This window comes from Delphinus delphis, chromosome 7 (genome assembly GCF_949987515.2).
Source record: "Delphinus delphis chromosome 7, mDelDel1.2, whole genome shotgun sequence".
NCBI classification, from domain to species: domain Eukaryota; kingdom Metazoa; phylum Chordata; class Mammalia; order Artiodactyla; family Delphinidae; genus Delphinus; species Delphinus delphis.
The window spans coordinates 110,181,340-110,198,929 of record NC_082689.1 but is presented as its reverse complement, the minus strand read 5'-3'; the positions used below and the strand labels follow the sequence as shown (position 1 = coordinate 110,198,929).

Sequence of the window (17,590 nt, the reverse complement as noted above, 5' to 3'; positions counted from 1 at the left end):
CCACTGATTGACTGAAGCAACTTGAGTCCATCCATGGCTCCTCTGACTTGACTTGGCGATAGACTCACCTATGGCCTTGGGGTCTCACAGTGTGTGTGCAGCACTTAAAGGGGATAACTGTGTAAAATCCTACAGCCATCTAGAAAGATCTTCTTCCCCCTAAAGGAATTCTAGGAAGAAAAGACTTCTGAGCTATATAGGAGGTTCCCTATGAGCCATTCTGGCAGGTACAAAGCTGGATTAAACAGCTTCCCTGGCAGAGCTGCTAATCCGAGGGTCAGGAAGCTCTGGCTCCCATTACGGCTCCTGGGAGGGGCAGCCACCCACTGCAGACCCTGTACTAGACACTCTATCCTCTCTGGGCCTTAGTTTCCCCATTGGGACAGTCAGATTTTCACAAGATGGGGCCGCAGGCCAAGCACAGATGATTTTGGTGGCCTTTCGGTAACACTGCAGGTTTCTCCTGGACATTCTGGGCCACATTCCCATCTGGCAGCAGAGAGCTGAGGAATGGTCCCAGCTGGCATCGCCAGGAGCTGAGGAATGGTCCCTCTGGACCCTCTCGCTGTGCCCTGCTCCAGCCTTGGCCCCTGGCCTGGGGGAACCGAGTGGAGTGCAGGGGTGAGTAAGGGCCAGATGGGCCAGGATCAGAATCCCAGCTCCGCTGACTTCACAAGAGTAAGAGGAGCTCTGCCAGGCCTGGGGGCCACCTGGGGTCTCCACGCTGGGCCCAGACACCCAGAGCTGAGGGGATGGGGTGCCCGCAGGGGAGGCTTCTGCTCTGTTCACCCTGCTCTCAGTTTTCTCTTCTGTAAGATGGGTATTATAGTCTCCTCCGCAGATTTGCTGATGGGCTCAGATATGAGACATCTACAGTGATTGGTACCCGGTAGTTCTGCGTAAAGAGCAGCCTTCATTACAACTCACCACTTGACAGAGGACTGTCACCTGGGGAAGGACGCCCATTGGGTTGACCCTGGACAGCTCTGCCCTCCAGGTCTGAGCTGCTGCCTCCAGGGCCATAAAGGAAGCCTCCCCAAGCCTCAGCCCAAAATGGGGTCAAGTGACTGCAGACAGGCAGGTGGCTCCAGGCTCCCCACTGTGCCAGCCTCGAATCATTGCTGGATAAGTCTGAGCAAGGTACCCGCAGGCCTCCTGGGCCAGGTCCAGTTTTCAGGCAGCTAGAGGATGGGCGGGGGCTTTGGGGCCCTGGGTCCCCCTGGGGACTGGCCACCCTACCCCACCCCCAGCGGGCCTTAGGTCACCCTGCACAGGGCTCAGCGTGCTGCATCAGAGTGGATGTGTCTTCAGCCCCTTCTGAAAATTGCATGCTCCCCTCTTAGTTGGATTTTGGGGTGTCGGTGGTTGGTTTTCCAGTGCTCCGGGTTTGCTTACCAGAAGGGATTTCTGGCCTGATTTTATACATTTTCAACCGTTTAGTTGACGTATAATTCCTCACAAACCCTCCCCCCGCCCCCATGCTTTCAGGACCCACGACAGAACAGAAACCAGGGGAGCTCCTGACAGGGGATGACATGGGCATTTGAACCCAGGCCTGGCAGCCGCCTGAATCCAAAAACTTGGACCCAACCCAGCGATGCGGGACACTGAGATTCTCAGCAGGTCATTTCTCACCCTGGCCCACCCCATTGCACGGAGGTGCCACAGATTCTGAGCCCAGTCAGGGCCAGGCGGTGTGGGTTCCAGGGCTAGTGCGGGGAGTCTGCCTCAGGGCCCAAGCTGGCAGGCGGGGGGCAGGCTGGGCTAACGGGGAGGGGGGCCCCCAGGGCCCAGGGGCACTACCGCGGATAGGAGAGGCCCACGGCCGCTACACCCTCTGACCCATCTACCAAAGCCAGAAGTTAATGTTTTTGTGGACCATCAAAATTTTAAATATTGGTTCAACTTTTTATAACTTTTTCATCGGGATCATAATAAACTCGGAGGTAAAAGCGCCCATTGACTGAAATTCCTTTTAAATAACGAAGGACTGCATAAAGCCGGCCCCTGCGGACACTTCTGCATCTCTCCACGAGGGGGGAGGGGGAGGAGGGGGGCAGGGGGGAGGAGTGGAGGGGGGAGAGGAGGGGGACGAGGGGGAGGGGGAGGAAGGTCCCACCACTGCCGTGGGTCCCAGGCTCCCCACCCCCAACCCTCCCTCGTTCCTTCCCGACCCGCGCCCCGCCCCACCGCCCCCAGATCCCACCAAGTCCATCCAGCCCGGGCCCCCTCGCGTTCGGATCTTCAGAGTGCCCAGCGTGCAAAGCCAAGGCTTTCCCTCCCGTGAAGCAGGGAAGGGAACCCAGGCTCCAAGGCACCCGCCGCCGCGAGCCCCTCCAGCACAGAAGGGCCGTCCGCGCCCCACTACACGTTTCTCCAGTCTCTCCCCACGCCTCTGAGGACAGAGGTCAGTTCCCAGTCCTCGCTGCCCGCCTCGGAGCGGCCTCCTCAAGGCCGGAGACCGGCGTCCGGGGACCAGGTACCGGCCTGCAGCCCCGGGGCTCTGGGGGCGGGGCCGCGGATCGACGCGGGCGGCGACGGCAAGAGGCGCGGCGGGGGCGGGCCGGGGGCGGGCCGGGGCGGGGCGGCGGCAGACTGCGGAGACGCGGCGGCGCGCGGGGCGGCGCAGAGCGTTCTCGGCGCGGCGCGGAGCGGAGTTGACCGGCGGGCGAGGGGCCGCAGGGGGAGCGGACCGGGCCGGAGCCGATCCGGAGCTGAGCCGGGATCGGGCCGCGGAGCGGGGCCCGGGCGAGGAGCAGCCATGGCGCCGCGCAGGGCCGGGGCCCGCGCCGCTGCGGGCGGCCTGGGTGCCGAGTAGCCGGGCCGGAGCGCGGGCGGCGGCGGCGGCGGCGGCGGCGGAGGCAGCTGCGCCCGTGCCCCCCGCTCTCCAGGCCCCGCGCCCCGCGCCCGGGCCGCCGGCGATGGTGACACATGCGGCGGCGGCGCGCCGGCGGCAGGACCATGGTTGAGCGCGCCAGCAAGTTCGTGCTGGTGGTGGCGGGCTCGGCGTGCTTTATGCTCATCCTCTACCAGTACGCGGGCCCGGGACTGAGCCTGGGCGCGCCCGGCGGCCGCGCGCCGCCCGACGACCTGGATCTCTTCCCCACGCCCGACCCGCACTACGAGAAGAAGTACTACTTCCCGGTGCGCGAGCTGGAGCGCTCGCTGCACTTCGACATGAAGGGCGACGACGTGATCGTCTTCCTGCACATCCAGAAAACGGGCGGCACCACCTTCGGCCGCCACCTCGTGCAGAACGTGCGCCTCGAGGTGCCCTGCGACTGCCGGCCCGGCCAGAAAAAGTGCACCTGCTACCGGCCCAACCGTCGCGAGACCTGGCTCTTCTCCCGCTTCTCCACGGGCTGGAGCTGCGGGCTGCACGCCGACTGGACCGAGCTCACCAACTGCGTGCCCGGCGTGCTGGACCGCCGCGACCCCGCCGCGCTGCGCACGCCCAGGTGAGCGCCCGCAGCCGGCCGCGCTGTCGGCCCGGGACGGCGGGGCGCCTGCTCGCGGCCGCTCCCCCGGGCCCGGCCCTCGCCGGGGGGACCTGCGCCCACCCTCGCTCCCTGCCCTCTTCTCCTGCCCTCTTGGGGACCCCACTCGCCGCGGCCCTTCTGGACCTCCTCCTGATCTCAGGGCGTCCGAGCCCCCAGTTGGTCCGCCGCGGCCCGCCGCTCGAATCCCGCTCTCACCTCCTCCTCTGTGCCTCTTTACTTTTCCCCACCACCCGGCGGGCTGCGCGGAGCCTGGGCTTCCCGGGGTCACCGTCCCCTGCCCGCGGCCCGTCACCTGTCGTGACCCAGCTCTGGGTCCAGGCTGGCCTGTGTCGTCGGGCGGGAAGACGGGTTCCTGTGCGAGTGTAACCCACCTGGAGTGCTTGCTCTCCTGCGCCGCTCTCACGCCCAAATCGGAAGTGAGAGAAGTGAGGTGCCTCTCCCCCTGCACCTGCAGGGCCCCCGGCCCGCCAGCCTGCCTCGAGAGGGCTGGGGAGGAGCTGCCAGGGAAGGGGGCTGGCTCTGCCGTGCCCAAGTGTGCAGGTAGAACAAAGGCCCGAGTGTCCCCTGGGGCTGGGGGCAGGGAGAAGGCAGTGCTGCCTGCCCCTGCGAGTTGGGCCAGAACCAGGCGCAGGCTCGCTCTGAAAGAAGAGCAGACGGAGGCCTAGGGCAGCTTGCGGGGAGCTGAGCTGGCTGGGGGCGCCTATGCAGCCAGGTGCCTTCCCTGGGGCCCCCATTACTGTGGAGGTTGGGAGCACAGGGCTGACCTTTGTTGGGGGACAGCTCTCCAGGGAAGCGCTTTGTAGCCAGAAACACTCTCTCTCTCCCCACGGTGCTGGGTTTCCAAGGGTTAAACTTGGGAACCTTTTTCTCCTGTTCACGTGGGTGCCCTGCGGGGCCTTCTCCCTGAGATGCCTGGGCTGGGAAGGTCCAGAAAGGAGGTCTTCTTGCCAGCCTTTTGTTTATCTTCCTCGTTTGCCTCAAGAGTGCGTTCACGGGCAAGATGGGCGTTGGGGAGCTGTGTGACCCGTGTAGCTGAGTTCATCAGCACTCCTGGGTCGAAGGTGCAAGGTCTCGGTGTGTTTGGGTGATGAAGCTTTGGTATCTGGCCAGCTCGGAGCTCTCCCTGCTCGGCCTTTCAGTCCTTCTACTGTTGTCTTTCCCAGGTGGTTAGGAAATTGGGGCCATGGAGCTGCGGGGGCGGGGGGGGGGAGTGTCTTCCCACTTTCCCTTGGCTGTCCCCGCACCAACAGCAGCTCCCAGCCTGAGATGTGATGTGCTGGGTGCCTTAAGGCTACATGGCCACCAGTCGGCCTGTCCAGGGGCCCTTGAAGCATCGCTTCCTGCCCAGCACTTGGCCTGATCTGCATAGATGCACTTTGCTGGCCTTGTACCATCCCCTCACCCCCTCACTCCCCGGGGTCCTGCCACTCTGTGCTAGACTGGGCTGGGCCTGGGGGCTTGCAGCCACTTGCCCATCTATCCTCTGCCCACCAGGGCTGCAAGCCCCTGGAACTGGGCACTAAGCAACCCACATAAGCCCAGGTGGGCACCTCTCTGCCTGCAGGAGTCAGGGTGTGGAGGGCGAAACGGTCCTGTCTGCCAAAGGCAATTAGGTAGCGAGAGCCCGGAGGGGAGAGGGTGCAGACCTCGCTCTAGGCGCTGCCGAGGGGCCTGAGTCAGGCTTGCCAGCAGACGTGGCCTTGACCCTCGTGTGCCACCAGGACACTCGAGGCTGATTTTCTCTTTGGGTCACCAGGGTGAAGGGCCCCTGGCGTCCCTTCTCCAGAGTCTGTCCACCAGAGCAGAAGGCCCGCTGCCCCTACAGACAGGCACGGAGGAAACGGGGAAGCAGCCAGGGCCTCCGGGTGCTGCACGAGGGCGGGTGCGTGTGGCAGGGGTGGAAGACTCCGTGCGTGGTCCGCGTGGTCCGCATGCGTGGTCAGCCGTGGCTCCGTCCTGCTGCGGTGGGGAAGTTGCTGAGCTCAGCAGCTGCCGGCCGTGGAGGAGGGGTTTCCAGGGTTCTCGGGAGGCCCGCCCTCTGCCGTCCGCTCGAGGAGTGGGCTGTGCCACCAGGCAGGTGACAGAGCCTTGCCGGCCTTCCGTGTCACTCTCCCTGCCTCTCCCTTCAGTTCTGGTCCAGGCGCCAGGTTGATGGCGTTTTTAATGAGCTTCCTGGAGGGGCCAGGGTAGTCTTGGCTTTGTGTGTTTACAAGCCTGTGTGCTCCCCTAGTCGGGCTGGGCCAGAGCGCTGGGGGTTCAGGAGGCAGCTCCCCCATCTGCCCAGGGACCCGGCACCCAGAGGGACGGTGGCAGTGCCCAGCCCCCATGGGATGCCTGCTGTCGGGTGGTGCCTGGTTTCAGGAGACTCGGGTGTCGCCCTTGCCCTCCTTCCCGCCCTCCCCATGGTCCTGTGGTGTCGGAGCGGCCGCCTGGCTGGCGAACTGAGGAGTGACATGGTACTTTGGGGGCTGGGCCTGGGCGAGAGCCCTTTTTTCCTCCTCTCCGGTCCCCAGGGCCAGCCAGCTTGGGGGTCGGGGTGGGGGGGCGAATGTCTTCCCGCTGTGAGGTATGCTTCTAGAATCTCTCCACCGAGCCTCTCCCAGCTCTTGGTGCTGGCGTCCACAGGGCTTTGGGGCCTGCGGTGCGGGGAAGTGAGCCACGTCAGCCGGGGTAGTTCTGAGATGGGCACGCATCGAGGAGACAAATGGAGATGGACAGGTTTCCAGCGTTTTGCTGGAATATGGTTTGGAACTTGCAGCATCTGTGAGTGCTTCCTGGTGTGGAACAGAGGAGCAGGTGTGTGAGCAAAGCACTGGCAGGTCCCTGTTTCGTCCTGTGCCCAGCAAGGGAGCTGCCACACCTGCTGGCATCTGCTAGGAATGCTTGTAAGGCCCCCAGGGAGGCCTGGCCTCAGGCAGGTGGCCGACCGTTGCCAAGGGCCACTTTGGTTAGAGTGTGCCCGTGCCCCACGCTGCCATTCACCTCGTAGGGTCGGGATGGTGCTCCTAAGGTCCAAAATGTCCCTCCTTCCTCTTCCCGTCGGCCTGAAAGAGATGGAAGAGGACACACGGTTAGGGTCTTGCCTCGGTTGCCCTGGAAACGTCCCTAAAATCGTGTAGGCTTCATCTGAAGCCGCAGAGGGCATTTGGGACCCGAGTATGGCTCCCGGGCCACCTTCATGGGGTCCTCTCTGCAGGTGGGCTCCCAGCATCCTTGATCTTAGCCGGCAGAGGCTGTGCTTCCTTGTAGGAGGAAGGAGTCTTAGTGTCAGTCCTGCAGCCTCACTCTGGTCGCACACCCTCCCTCCACCATCCCGAGTCCCGTCTGGTTTCAGAAATCCGCTGGTGCAGCCAGCTGCTTCTGTCCGTTCAGCCCCAGTTTTGCTGCCCCTTCCTTCAGGAAGCCTTCCCAGATAGCTCCCTGTTGCCTTAGGTGCCCTTGGCCACTCTCCGTCTGCCATCCTGGCATGTCCATGGCATGTTGGCACTGGCCGGAGCCCGAACAGGTGCTGCCTACATGTGGCACCAACAAGAACGTTCACCTCTTGGTCCTGCAGCCTCTCCGGGAGCTGCAGTCAGCGTGCCCTTCCCCCATGTGTCCTGTGGTGAGTCAGGTTCAGGGACACAGTCTTGAGTGCAGTGCTGGTCCCAGAGAACCTCAGGGGCTTCTCAGTGGGCCCAGCCAGGGGGCCCAGGTTAGCCTGGAGCATCCCTATGGCACCGGACAACTTGGCTTCACAGTCGCATCCTTACGTGCAACTAAGGGACAAAACCTTCATCTGCCTGCAGTGGGGCAGATGTTACCCAGAGCACATGACAGGGACCAGTGAACAGGGCCCGGCCACCTGAAGGAATCACCCGGAGAGGTCTTGGGTTGAGACGGAAGGAATCTAAGGTCAAGAAACTCAGAGTTAGATTTTCTTTAAGCAGGAACAAACAACCAAAAAACCTCTTCTTTTTAAGCAAACGCGTGAGAAGACAAACTTTCAAATGACTTACCGGCGATCAGTTTAAATGATGCCCTGGTTTGTGAAATCATCAGGCTGTACAGCGCACGTTCTCCTCAAAGCACCGCAGAACTTACAAGACCAGGGCTTCCTGTCCTCCTAGGCGCTTCCCTTGTAAAGCCCGGGGCACTGCAGAGTGGGCTGGACACGGTGCAGGGGCTTGTGTGCCCCCGGGTCAGAGAGCCTTCCCGGTGGGTGCAGCTCCCAGCCCTGGGGCCCGGGGGCTGGTGAAGCCCCTGGTCTTCGTGGAATCAGTCAGGGTCTCTTTCTCAGTGGCAGGACTGAGAGGTTTGGCTGCTGCCCTGGGAGAGTGGCAGGCCATCAGCGGGGACCTGGCTTTGTCATCCTTAAGGGACCCTGAGTCTTTTCGTTTCATATTCTTTCCGTTTTTTTTATGATGTAATGACTGTAGTAGATAATCGGCAGTAAAGTATAAAAAAGGAAAGTTACTGTACTCTCTGTGCGTACCTTTTCTTTTTATTATAATTGGCGCTATAACGTAAACTGTCTACAGATGTTATTCTGTGGCATTAAAAACAGTAATTTAGTGGCTACAGGTGACTCGCCTCTGGGTGCACCATGGTTGGTTCTCCTCTGGTGTTGAATGTGCAGATCTCCCATTCCTGGTTCCTGTAAGTAACGGTACAGTGGACATCCTCGTACATAAAGTATTTTTGCATACCCCTGTCTTCCTTTGGAAATTCCTAGGTGTGGAATTTCTGAGTGGGATGGTCTGAATGTTTAAATGCTCTCAATGTAAATATTAAATTACTTTACACCTTGTTTTGTAACCAAGTATGGTATTTGAGTACTCACCTCGTTCGTATTCAATATTGTTCTGGGTTTAAAGAGTTTCCTTTCTTCGGTGAGCCAACTGTCTGTATCTGGTTTTTATTGAGAAGTCCCGCCTGACAAGTGCACCCTGGAGGGTGGCCCGTCACTTTGGAGGGGGTGGACAGGGCTGTACCCAGCCACCCTGAATGCCGGCCCGTCTGGTCACAGATGTGTGCATTTCTCCCCTGCCCAGAGCGGAGGTGCAGTTCTCTGCCATCTGGGGCCAAAGGGGAGGGGTGAGTGGCCGTGGGGGCCTGAGTTGGGAGAGCCAGGGTCACAAAGGGAAGGGTGCAGACGGGAGGTTGGCTCTTGTCCCCTGAGCGCTCCGCGGGTGCTTGGAATGGGCTGTCTCATTTCCCCCTCCCTGCTTCCACAAAGCACGTGTGGTAGTTGTCCCCGTTTTCCCCTCAAGGAGGTCAAGGCCCAGAAAAGTTAGGAAGCTGATATCCTGACGTCTGTCTGTCCTATGGCCCGTGTGCCCTCCCCCTTGGTGCCCCCAGCTGGGAAGACCAACCTCGGTGAGAACCGCCACCAGCCACCAGCCGTCGCGTCTGTCCCGCCTGGGGCAGAAGGGCTCCCGAGACCTTGGGCAGACACAGGCGGTTTCACGTGCAGATCTGGGTAGTCGGTGTATTGGAGAACATCTGGCAGTCTTCGCCCCTGCGGTAGCAAGACGGGACTCAGGCCACACCCTCCTGGCTCTAGCAGGGCAGCGCAGGAGGGGCTGTGGGGGGCGTCGGCGCTGCTGACAGCCCAGAGCGGGCGAGGCTCGGGGGCTGCCGGCACAGCGGGGCCGGCGCCTCCTGCCGCCTCTCCTGGGTGACCGGGTCCTTCTCAGGTGGTCCTGGTCCTGCAGCTGCCAGCCCCACCCCCAGCCCTGCCGGAAGGGCTGTGGAATTCAGGCCAGGACGTGATTCAGCTGGTCTGCGGGGAGGACGGGAAGGGAAGGGGGCACGTCTGACAGGGGGTCTCCCTGGTGGGCACTTACAGCCGTGTGGATGCGTCTCGTGGCCGACCCGCTCTCGTCCTCGGGCCCGTCCTTTGGCCTCGGTGGCCGGCACTCGCAGGTAGGCAGGCGCATTTGCAGGGTCTCCATCTCTCAACACTCTTACTCCTGCCTTTTCCAGAACTCAGCGGCTGTTTCTCTTCCTGTTACATTTTTGCTGTCAGTTTGGTTTGGGGTTGTTTTTTTTGGGGCGTGGGGAGGATGTTATGCAGAAAAAAGGTCCTAAGCACAGAAACAGGCAGGCACGCGAGTGGTGACGGCAGGAGGTGTGACCTGTGGCATCAGAGGGATTTGGAAGAGGCACCTCCGCGTGGGGTTTTGCCGGATCCGTAGGAGTAGAGACAGGAAGCAGCGCTCTGGAACCACGGTGACTCGCGTCGTCTGAGACCCGCGGCCAGTCACAGGGACAAATGGTAACAAGAGGGCAGTGGGGACAGGGGGGCAGTGTGCGTGGACAAGGGCTCTCCCGGAGGCCAGGATGTCCAGTCTGTCCCCGAAGGCAGGCCTGTCACTTTCTGGCTGTGGGACTTGTGGCCTTATCTCTCTGTTCCTCCCCTTCCTGGTAAAATGTCCCCTTCCTGGTGTGGTGTTGTCCCAAGTCCCCAGCTTCCAGGCCCTGTTATTTTGGAAAAGCATTGCGTGGCCACATCCACACACCGGAGAGCTAACAAGCTGCTCCCAGGCTGCCTGACCCGGGTGGGCACTGTTGGAGGGCATCAGGGTCAGCGGGGCGGGGGGGCGGCCATGGAGGAGGCGTCCAGCCACTGGAGACCGCACACATCCTACCCCAGCCTTGGTTTAGACCTGGGGTCTCTGTTCCTTGACGGGGGAGCAGAAACCAGCCAGGGCAGCCCTGCTATCCCACTGCCAGCGAGGCCCCCGGCCAGGCCCCCAGCCGGCTCCGTGGGTGCTGGCAGCTTTGCTGAGGACACGCAGCCCCGCGGCTGGCCGGCGGCCTTTCCCTGCAGCGCTGTCTGCGTCCGTGTCTCTCGAGGCTCATCCGGGACAGCTGGACTGTTTGGAGGCCCCGCCCCGCCCTAGCTGTTGGTCTGTTCACTCGCTCAGCCGAGCACCCAGGCTCTGGGGCCTTGGCTTACCAGGGGCTGCCTGCAGGGACCGACATACCCCGAGTTCTGCAAGCCCTGCACAGGAGCTCCTGGGCCCTCTGGGTGCCCGGGGCTCAGGCTCCGGGGCAGGGCGGAGGCGCGTGGGGACTTGGCCTCTTGGGTTCCTTCCGAGAAGCCCAGGCAGCAGCTCTGGGCCCCAGCAGGCCCGACTGGGAACCAGAGGAGGAGAGAGGAGCCCCGGCAGCCTCTCTCACCTCGTGTCTGGAGCCAGTGGGTCTCGTGGGCACAGAGAAACAGCCCTCTGAGCCTCAGTTTCCCCATCTCTACAATGGGTGTATGGAGCTTGTCATTTGGTTCTGTGGAGGAGCCCAGTGTCCTGTGACCCATGACCTCCTGTGACTTCCTGGGCCCTCCGGCCCCAGTTTGTGTCCGTGTCCTGTTGGAGCCGTGGCCACTCGTCGTAACCCCGTAGAATTCTGCAGTCCAGGGGTGAGCGCCGGCCTCACTGCCCAGGGGTGGGGCCCGGTCCTCACCTGTATGGGGGCAGCTGTCAGCAGCTTCCCTCAGCGCAGAGTGGGGCGGGGGGATGGCCTGGAGCACTGTGAGAGAGTCTGGCCTCCCGGCCGCCCATGAGCCTCTGTTACGTGGGTAAAAGGCCCCGGGGTCGGGGTAGGGGGTGGGGCATCAGAGCAAATCAGTAATCATCTGGAACGGTAGGAACTAGAGAAATGAAAACTCTGGAGTTAATTGTTTACAAAGCTGCAGAGTTGAAGGAAGTCAGTGGTGCGGGGGACCCCCCCACCTTGGTCACAGGCCGGAGCTGGGGCCCCAGCCTCTCTGCAGGCCTGATGCTCCAGGGTGGACACCTGAGCTCCTGAGCCAGCCCCCGTCTGGGTTCCCTGTTCCCTGATGCGCCCCACCTGTATACGCGTGATACCCTGAGCCACATTTTCTCGACCTGCCTTGTAGAGCCGTGGGAGGACTCGGGGGACGTGCCGGACCCCGGCAGGTGGTCAGCTCGGTAAGGTTCTCTCCACCCTCGATGACAAGGGAGGACAGAGGTCATCTCTGGGCCGGCCAGCAGTGAGGGAGCAGAAGCGGTGGGCGGCCAGGCCCTGCTGTCTCTGTACCAGGGGTGGCGGCAGAGCAGGGGCGGGGGCCCAGATGTGGAGCCGCACCAGCCGGGTTGAATCCCGCTTCTGCCACCTGCGAGCTCTGTGACTCGTGGGCCTCGGTTTTCCCATTTGTGAAGTGGGCGTGGGGACAGCGCCTGTCTCATAGGTGGGAGCTTGCAGTTATGCCTTGTTGCTGGGCACTCTTTTTTTTTTTTTACAAGAGGCTACAGTGCCTCCCCTGTCTCCGGAGACAGGGCAGAGCCCTTCAGAGCCAGCTGGGAGCTCGACTTCTGTCCCCACTTTGAGTTGGTCAGCTCAGGGGTCAGCAGGGCACTTCCCTGGCAGCAGCTGAAGTCTAGGCACTTAGCTGGGAGGCCAGTGACGTCCACAAGTGTCACTGGCCTTCCAACATGATGGCCTGGGGTGTGCTGTGTTGCGGCCATGGGGGTCTTCTGCTCACCCCAGGCTGTGGCACTGGGGACCCTCGTTCCTTCCCGCCTGTGCCCACTTGACAGAAGGGCTCGTTCGCTCCCTGGATCTGCAGAAGGCCCCTCCCGGGCTCGTTCGCTCCCTGGATCTGCAGAAGGCCCCTGCCTTCCTGTAATCAGGGCCCGTGGGGACAGTGCAGGTTGGTCCTGCTGTGCGGGCAGCTTGTCCGCCTCCCCCTCTGAGGACCTGGAGACCCAACCAAGAGGAAGTCAGTGGTGAGGAAGGGAAGGGCAGCAAGGCCAGGTGGGTCCCACAGCCTTACTCCTCTCCTCCCTGGGCCCCCGTCTGCCCCGGCCCTGGGCTGCGGTCACCCACCCACGGGCACCGACGGGAGGGGAGCGGCAGGCAGGCTCGTGTGCTCACGTGGTGCTCGCCGTGAGCTGAGCCCCCGGCACCTCGCCCCTCCCCCTCCCCACCACTGCGTTCCTTGCGTCCTCTTTTATACTTTCACTCACTGCCAACACGTGTATCCCTTGAACAGCACCCAGCACCGTTGGGTGTTACACACTGTACTTGACCTTCTACTCCTCGCTTCCTTCGCTAGGCCTTGCTGTTGAGATTTATCTGTGTTGGTCCGTGACACACATGTTTAATTCATTGACTGCTGGGTTTGTCTAGACACATCTTTCTTCCTGGGCTTTGTTCTGAGAGCAGACGGGGAGGCATGTTTCACAGACCAGGTGATAGTGACCGGGCTTGCCCATCCTCAGCTCTGCCAGAGCTCTCCAGACAGGCTCCACTGGCACAGACACACACAGACAGACACACACACACACACACACCCGCCCCAGCCATGCCTGAGGTCCCCACCATGTGGCCTGTCAGGTGCTGCCGTTTCTGCCGAGCCAGCAGCCATGAGCTGGTCCGCTGTGGTCTTAGCACATGTTTCTTTTCCCCTGACTGGGTGAGACGGGCATCCTGTCGTGTGGTTACTGGCTGCCGAAGTTTCCTCCAGCTGCTTACCTACCTGCTCACGTCTTTGGGCAGCTTATCCCCGAGAAGTGGCTTGTCCTCTCCGTGTATCCTGCTATGAAGTTCTGTGCGCGGTGTGCTTGGCAGGCAACTCCTCTTGACTGTCCTTCCCCTGCCTGTGGGTCTGGACGTTTGGTTTACCGGCGCCTGTACTGGGACGGGCTGGGTGGGCCAGGCATGCCCTTGCCCTTCAGCCAAGTGCACATGCAGGGGGGAACGGGAGCGTGCCTGCTGACTTCTGAACCCCTCTGGACGCCCTTGTGCTGGGGGATCAGCCAGAGGCCCGGAAGGTTGGATGAGCGGACAGGTGGCCAGCTGCCCGGCCATCCTCCCTGCAGCAGGAGCGCCCCCAGGGCCTTCCTCAGAAGCCCTGAGCAGTGCCCAGGGCAGCAACCGCACAAGCTCAGAAAGCCAGACAAGTAGGCAGGCCCCCTGCTGCATCGCACTCCCATCAGCCCTGGCTTGTTGAGTTGGAAGAAAGGATCCTGCAGCGAAAACCGGAGCCTGCAGCCCACTGCCGTAAAGTCACGGGCCCTCCCTTCCCCTCCTGATGGAAATCTGGGCAGGGCTTTCCCAGAGTGAGGCCTGCCTGTGTGTGTCACGCCCCAGCCGGGTGCCTGGTCCCCCACCTGCAGCAGTCACCCCCCAGGGCTTACCCCTGCACGGCCCTCCTCTGGAACCCAGCTTCCTGCATCCTCCTGGAAAGGCACGTGGGGGCAGGGCACCCTTGGAACGCAGCAAACCCCCGCCCCCGCCAGGCCCCACTTGGCCCCATATTTGCAGCGTTTGCCCCTAGACCACCTCCCTGACCCGGCCTGGGAGGGGTGACCCGTGAATCCCCAGCCATCTGAGAGTTAGCTCCTGCCAGGCTTCCCAGGGCCCCAGGAACAAACACAGCACGCGTTTGTGGCCCTTGAGCAGTGGGTGAGCATCGCCCCTCTGCCTTACGAGCTTTCAAGGCTCACGTGTAAATATTTACTTCCCTGGAGTGCTGGTGTCCTTGGAAAACGAGGACCTGCAAACACAGGTTCTGTGTTTGCATCAGTGCGACAGGAAGTGGGGTCAGGTGTCGTCCCAGAGCAGCGAGGGTTTTCTGCGAGTCCTGGGTCACGTTCCCTGTTAGGGAACCTGACCACGGCCGGGGAGAGAGGAGCTGGGGAAGGCTCCGATCTCCGTGCGCCCCACTTACAGGGTGCTGTGCACCGTGCTGGGGGTGGGGTGAGCAGGTGTCCTTGCCCGGAGGACACAGTCTGGGAACAATGAGTGGCCGTGACCGACAGCCACACCAGGTGCCAGGCCTTCCTCACTCCCACCTCACTGTCAGGGCCCCGCTGGGCAGAGGAGGAAACCGAGGCTGCGAGAGCCTAAGTGACTTGTCGCCACGGTCACACGTGGCAGAGCTGGGATTCATACTTGGCCTGTGGTCCCAGGGCTTCGTGTTAAGGCCTCCCCATGACAGGGAGCGTGCAGGGTCCCCCAGGAGGGGAGAGCCAGGTGTCACCCGGGCGTAGGGTTCAAGCTCGCCACGCTGCCTGCCTGCGCGGGAGGGTGTCGTGGCTGCCTGAAGGGTGGGCTTTCCCAGCAGCACGAGGTGGTACAGGGTCCCGGGGGAGGCCCCGAGTGACCACCCACCCCCTCCTCCTTGGGGCCCTGCTGCGTGAGTGGCCGCCCGCCGGAAACAGCCGAGCCATTAGGCCTGACGTGTCACTCCCCTGGGGGGAGGGGATCGAGGCAGGTGGAACTAGGGCAGGCGGAGCAGTTGGTCTCCCAGGGGTTCGGAGGTTTCTGATGTCACCTGTGAGGAGGGGCCCCGCTGGGCAGGCGCGGAGCTGGGAGGCAGGTGGGCCGTGGCGTGAGAGCACACTTCCCGCCTGCCCGGGGCGCCACAGCCTCGCCTGCCCAGCCTCACGGCCTTGCCACGGTGCTCTTCCCCTAGCCACTGCACCTGTGTCCCGCGGGAGAGGCCGCAGCTCGGGCACATGCCAGCACCCTCCGTCCCCTCAGCGAGCGGGTCGGCAGGCGAGCAGGTCCGGGCACGGTGTTTTGCTCAGGCAGGTCCAGACGGGAGGCTGCTTGGTGGCCCACGGCGCGGACCCTGCAGAAGTTGAGGGCCTCCCGAGCCCTGCTTTCAAACCAGCATCCCGCAGTCAGAAAGCCCAGGCCTGGGAGGAGAGCTCTGTTCCTCTGCTTCCTGGAAGCTTGGCTGGCAGAGCGCCCAGCGGGAAACATCGTTTTTATCAAATCGGAGGCAGTCACGTTTCAGCCAAGTGGGTCAAAGGCAGGCAGCGGGATTGGTGGCGGCCTCCCCCGGGCAGGAGCAGGCCCCTGTCCTCAAGCATCGGCTCGAAAGGGGGCCCGGCAGGCGTCAGGCGGGACTCGCCACGGGGCACGGAATGCCCGCCGGGCCCGCAGAGGCCCAGGACACGCGCGGATGAGGCCCCTCGCCCCCTTGCCCACCCGAGCCGCCGAGGCTGACAGCTGGCGCCTTGGGCCCCTCACCCCACAGTAGCCGTCCTCAGGGCCAGCGCTTCCCACGAGACCCTCTCTGGGCGCAGGGGAGTTGACACAGCTCCCCACGGGCCGAGGGACCCCCCAGGCAGCGGGGCGGGGGCCGTGCTCGCCCGGCAAGGCTGAGGGAGCCCCAGCCTGAGCCCTGCTGTCTTTGGTCACCTGTCCCTCTGCTGATCAGGCCAGCGGAGGCCTGAGGTGGTGCCGGCCGTGGAGGGGCCGTCCCGGAGCTGCTGGGGGCGCTGACTGGCCCCAGTGTGGGCCGGAGACGGGCTGGCGGGCGGGGGTGGCGGCCTCCTGCAGAGCCGTGCGGCGGCGCATCACGTGAGCTGTTTCTGCCAGAGGAAGTGCCCTTCGGAGGGTCGGTGTGTCAGCGCGGAGCTGGGGGCGGTGGCCTGCGCCGTGTGTGGCGCTTGGTCGCTGGCCTCCCCCAGATTCAAGGCCGTGGCAGAGTGTGTCCTCGGGGCTCAGCTGGCCCCGGCCTCCCCAGCCAGAACCACTCAGAGGCCCCGCTGGCGCTGGCCACAGAGCTGGCGCACGAGCCTGAGCCTGGGGGGCCCGCAGCTCTTGCCCGCTGCGCTAGCGCAGAAGACCCCAGCCTTGCCCGCCCGGGGCTCTGTGCGTGGACCCCTCTGAGTCTTTTTAAATTCCTTTAGTGGGTTTTGATGGAGCCCTCAATCCTGGCCCCCAGCCCTCCCTTCCAGGGCCGCCCAGCCGTGTCTGCAACGGGTGCCCAGCTGTATCTGACGGGCAGCCAGGTGTGGGAAGGCCGGGGGGTCGCGGCATCCGGCGTCTCCCTTGGGTTGTACTTGCAGCCCCTGTCGAGCTCCCGGGGCAGTGTAAGGGCCTTGGCCCCTCGGGCGGCGAATCTACCATCCGTCGGCCAGGCCTCACTCTGGTTTTCTCCAAGCGACATCAGGTCGGGGTCCCTTCACACACACCCTGCTCTGCCCCAGTCTCGGTGCACCCTGGACCCCCAGTCACTCTGCCGGCCTCTGGGTACTTGGCCCTGGCTTGCGGGGACCAGGGGGCACAGGTACTGTCCCAGGTGTGCCGAGAGGTGGCTCCACTCCTCTCCTGTTACCGGTGGGGAAGCAGAGGTACGGAGAGGTCAGGCGACTCTCCAGAGGTCCCGTGGCTCAGGCAGCAGACCCGAGTGTCCTGGAGCCCCGTCTGTACCACGCACACCCCTGGCTACAGCTGCTTGGCAGTTATCATTCTGGAGCCAGTCCTCGGGGGGGGCGGTGCTCTGGTGGGGCGCCAGTCCTGCCCCAGGGAGCAGCGACTTACTGAGGGAGGGCCATCCCAGGAATGCAGCTAGCATCCTGGCAGAGTCAGAGGGCGCCCAGAGGCAGCCCGGTCGGTCCCATGTGCAGCAAAAAGGAAGCTCAGGGTTGTGGAAAATTTAGTGCCAGAGCTGAAAACTATTTTTTAAATATTTGCCTTCCGTTCTTTCTTCCTACAACAGAAGCACATACCGTAGCTCGGGAGCTGGCCCGGGAGTCATGGGGCCCAGACGGGGCCTCTTGCGCCTCTCTGGGGAGGCCTCGCTCGGAAGCAGCAGCGCCAGCTTAGAGTGCGGGCCCGGCTGGAAGCCTCCGTGCTGCGGCCCCACTGTGCGCGGCGAGGGGCCGTGCGGTCTGGCAGCCCTCCGGGTTCCCGGGTGCTGGGTGAGCGTTCCTGAGAGACAGGATTGCCTCCGTGGGTCAGGTGGGAGTGTTTTCCGATCGACTGGGGCTCGACTTTATCCAGGGAGAGGATGGTGGGCACGTGGAGGGGCTGGCACTCTGCCCCCTGCCCCACCCCGCCCTCAGGCCCAGCTGGGACCTCTGAGTGGTTCTGGCTGGGGAGGCCGGGGCCAGCTGAGCCCCGAGGACACACTCAGCCATGGTTTCCACTGGTGTCGGAGGATGCCGTGGGGGCCAGGCTCTGGCGGGCAGGGCCACGGCCTTGAACCTGCACACGTGTCCCCGAGGTGGGAACGAGCACCTCCACCTCGGTCCTGTGCACAGACGGTGCCCACGACTGGCAGCTCCTGGTGCGACGCCCGCTGAGTCTCCAGCCGGCTCCCAGCCCCTCCTGCCCCAACGCCT

The 17,590-nt window shown here is 63.3% G+C and overlaps 1 protein-coding gene across 4 annotated transcripts in view; it reads left to right on the top strand.

The window, feature by feature from the left end:
* Nucleotides 1-2,621: 2,621 nt before the first annotated feature.
* HS6ST1 (heparan sulfate 6-O-sulfotransferase 1) overlaps nucleotides 2,622-17,590 on the top strand; it is a 43,435-nt gene continuing 28,466 nt past the window's right edge. For all 4 annotated transcript variants that reach the window (XM_060017008.1, XM_060017009.1, XM_060017007.1 and 1 more), the window contains exon 1: nucleotides 2,622-3,458. In XM_060017008.1, coding sequence (XP_059872991.1) covers nucleotides 2,932-3,458 — 527 coding nt within the window. In that variant the 5' untranslated portion in view covers nucleotides 2,622-2,931. The remainder of the gene's footprint in view (nucleotides 3,459-17,590) is intronic.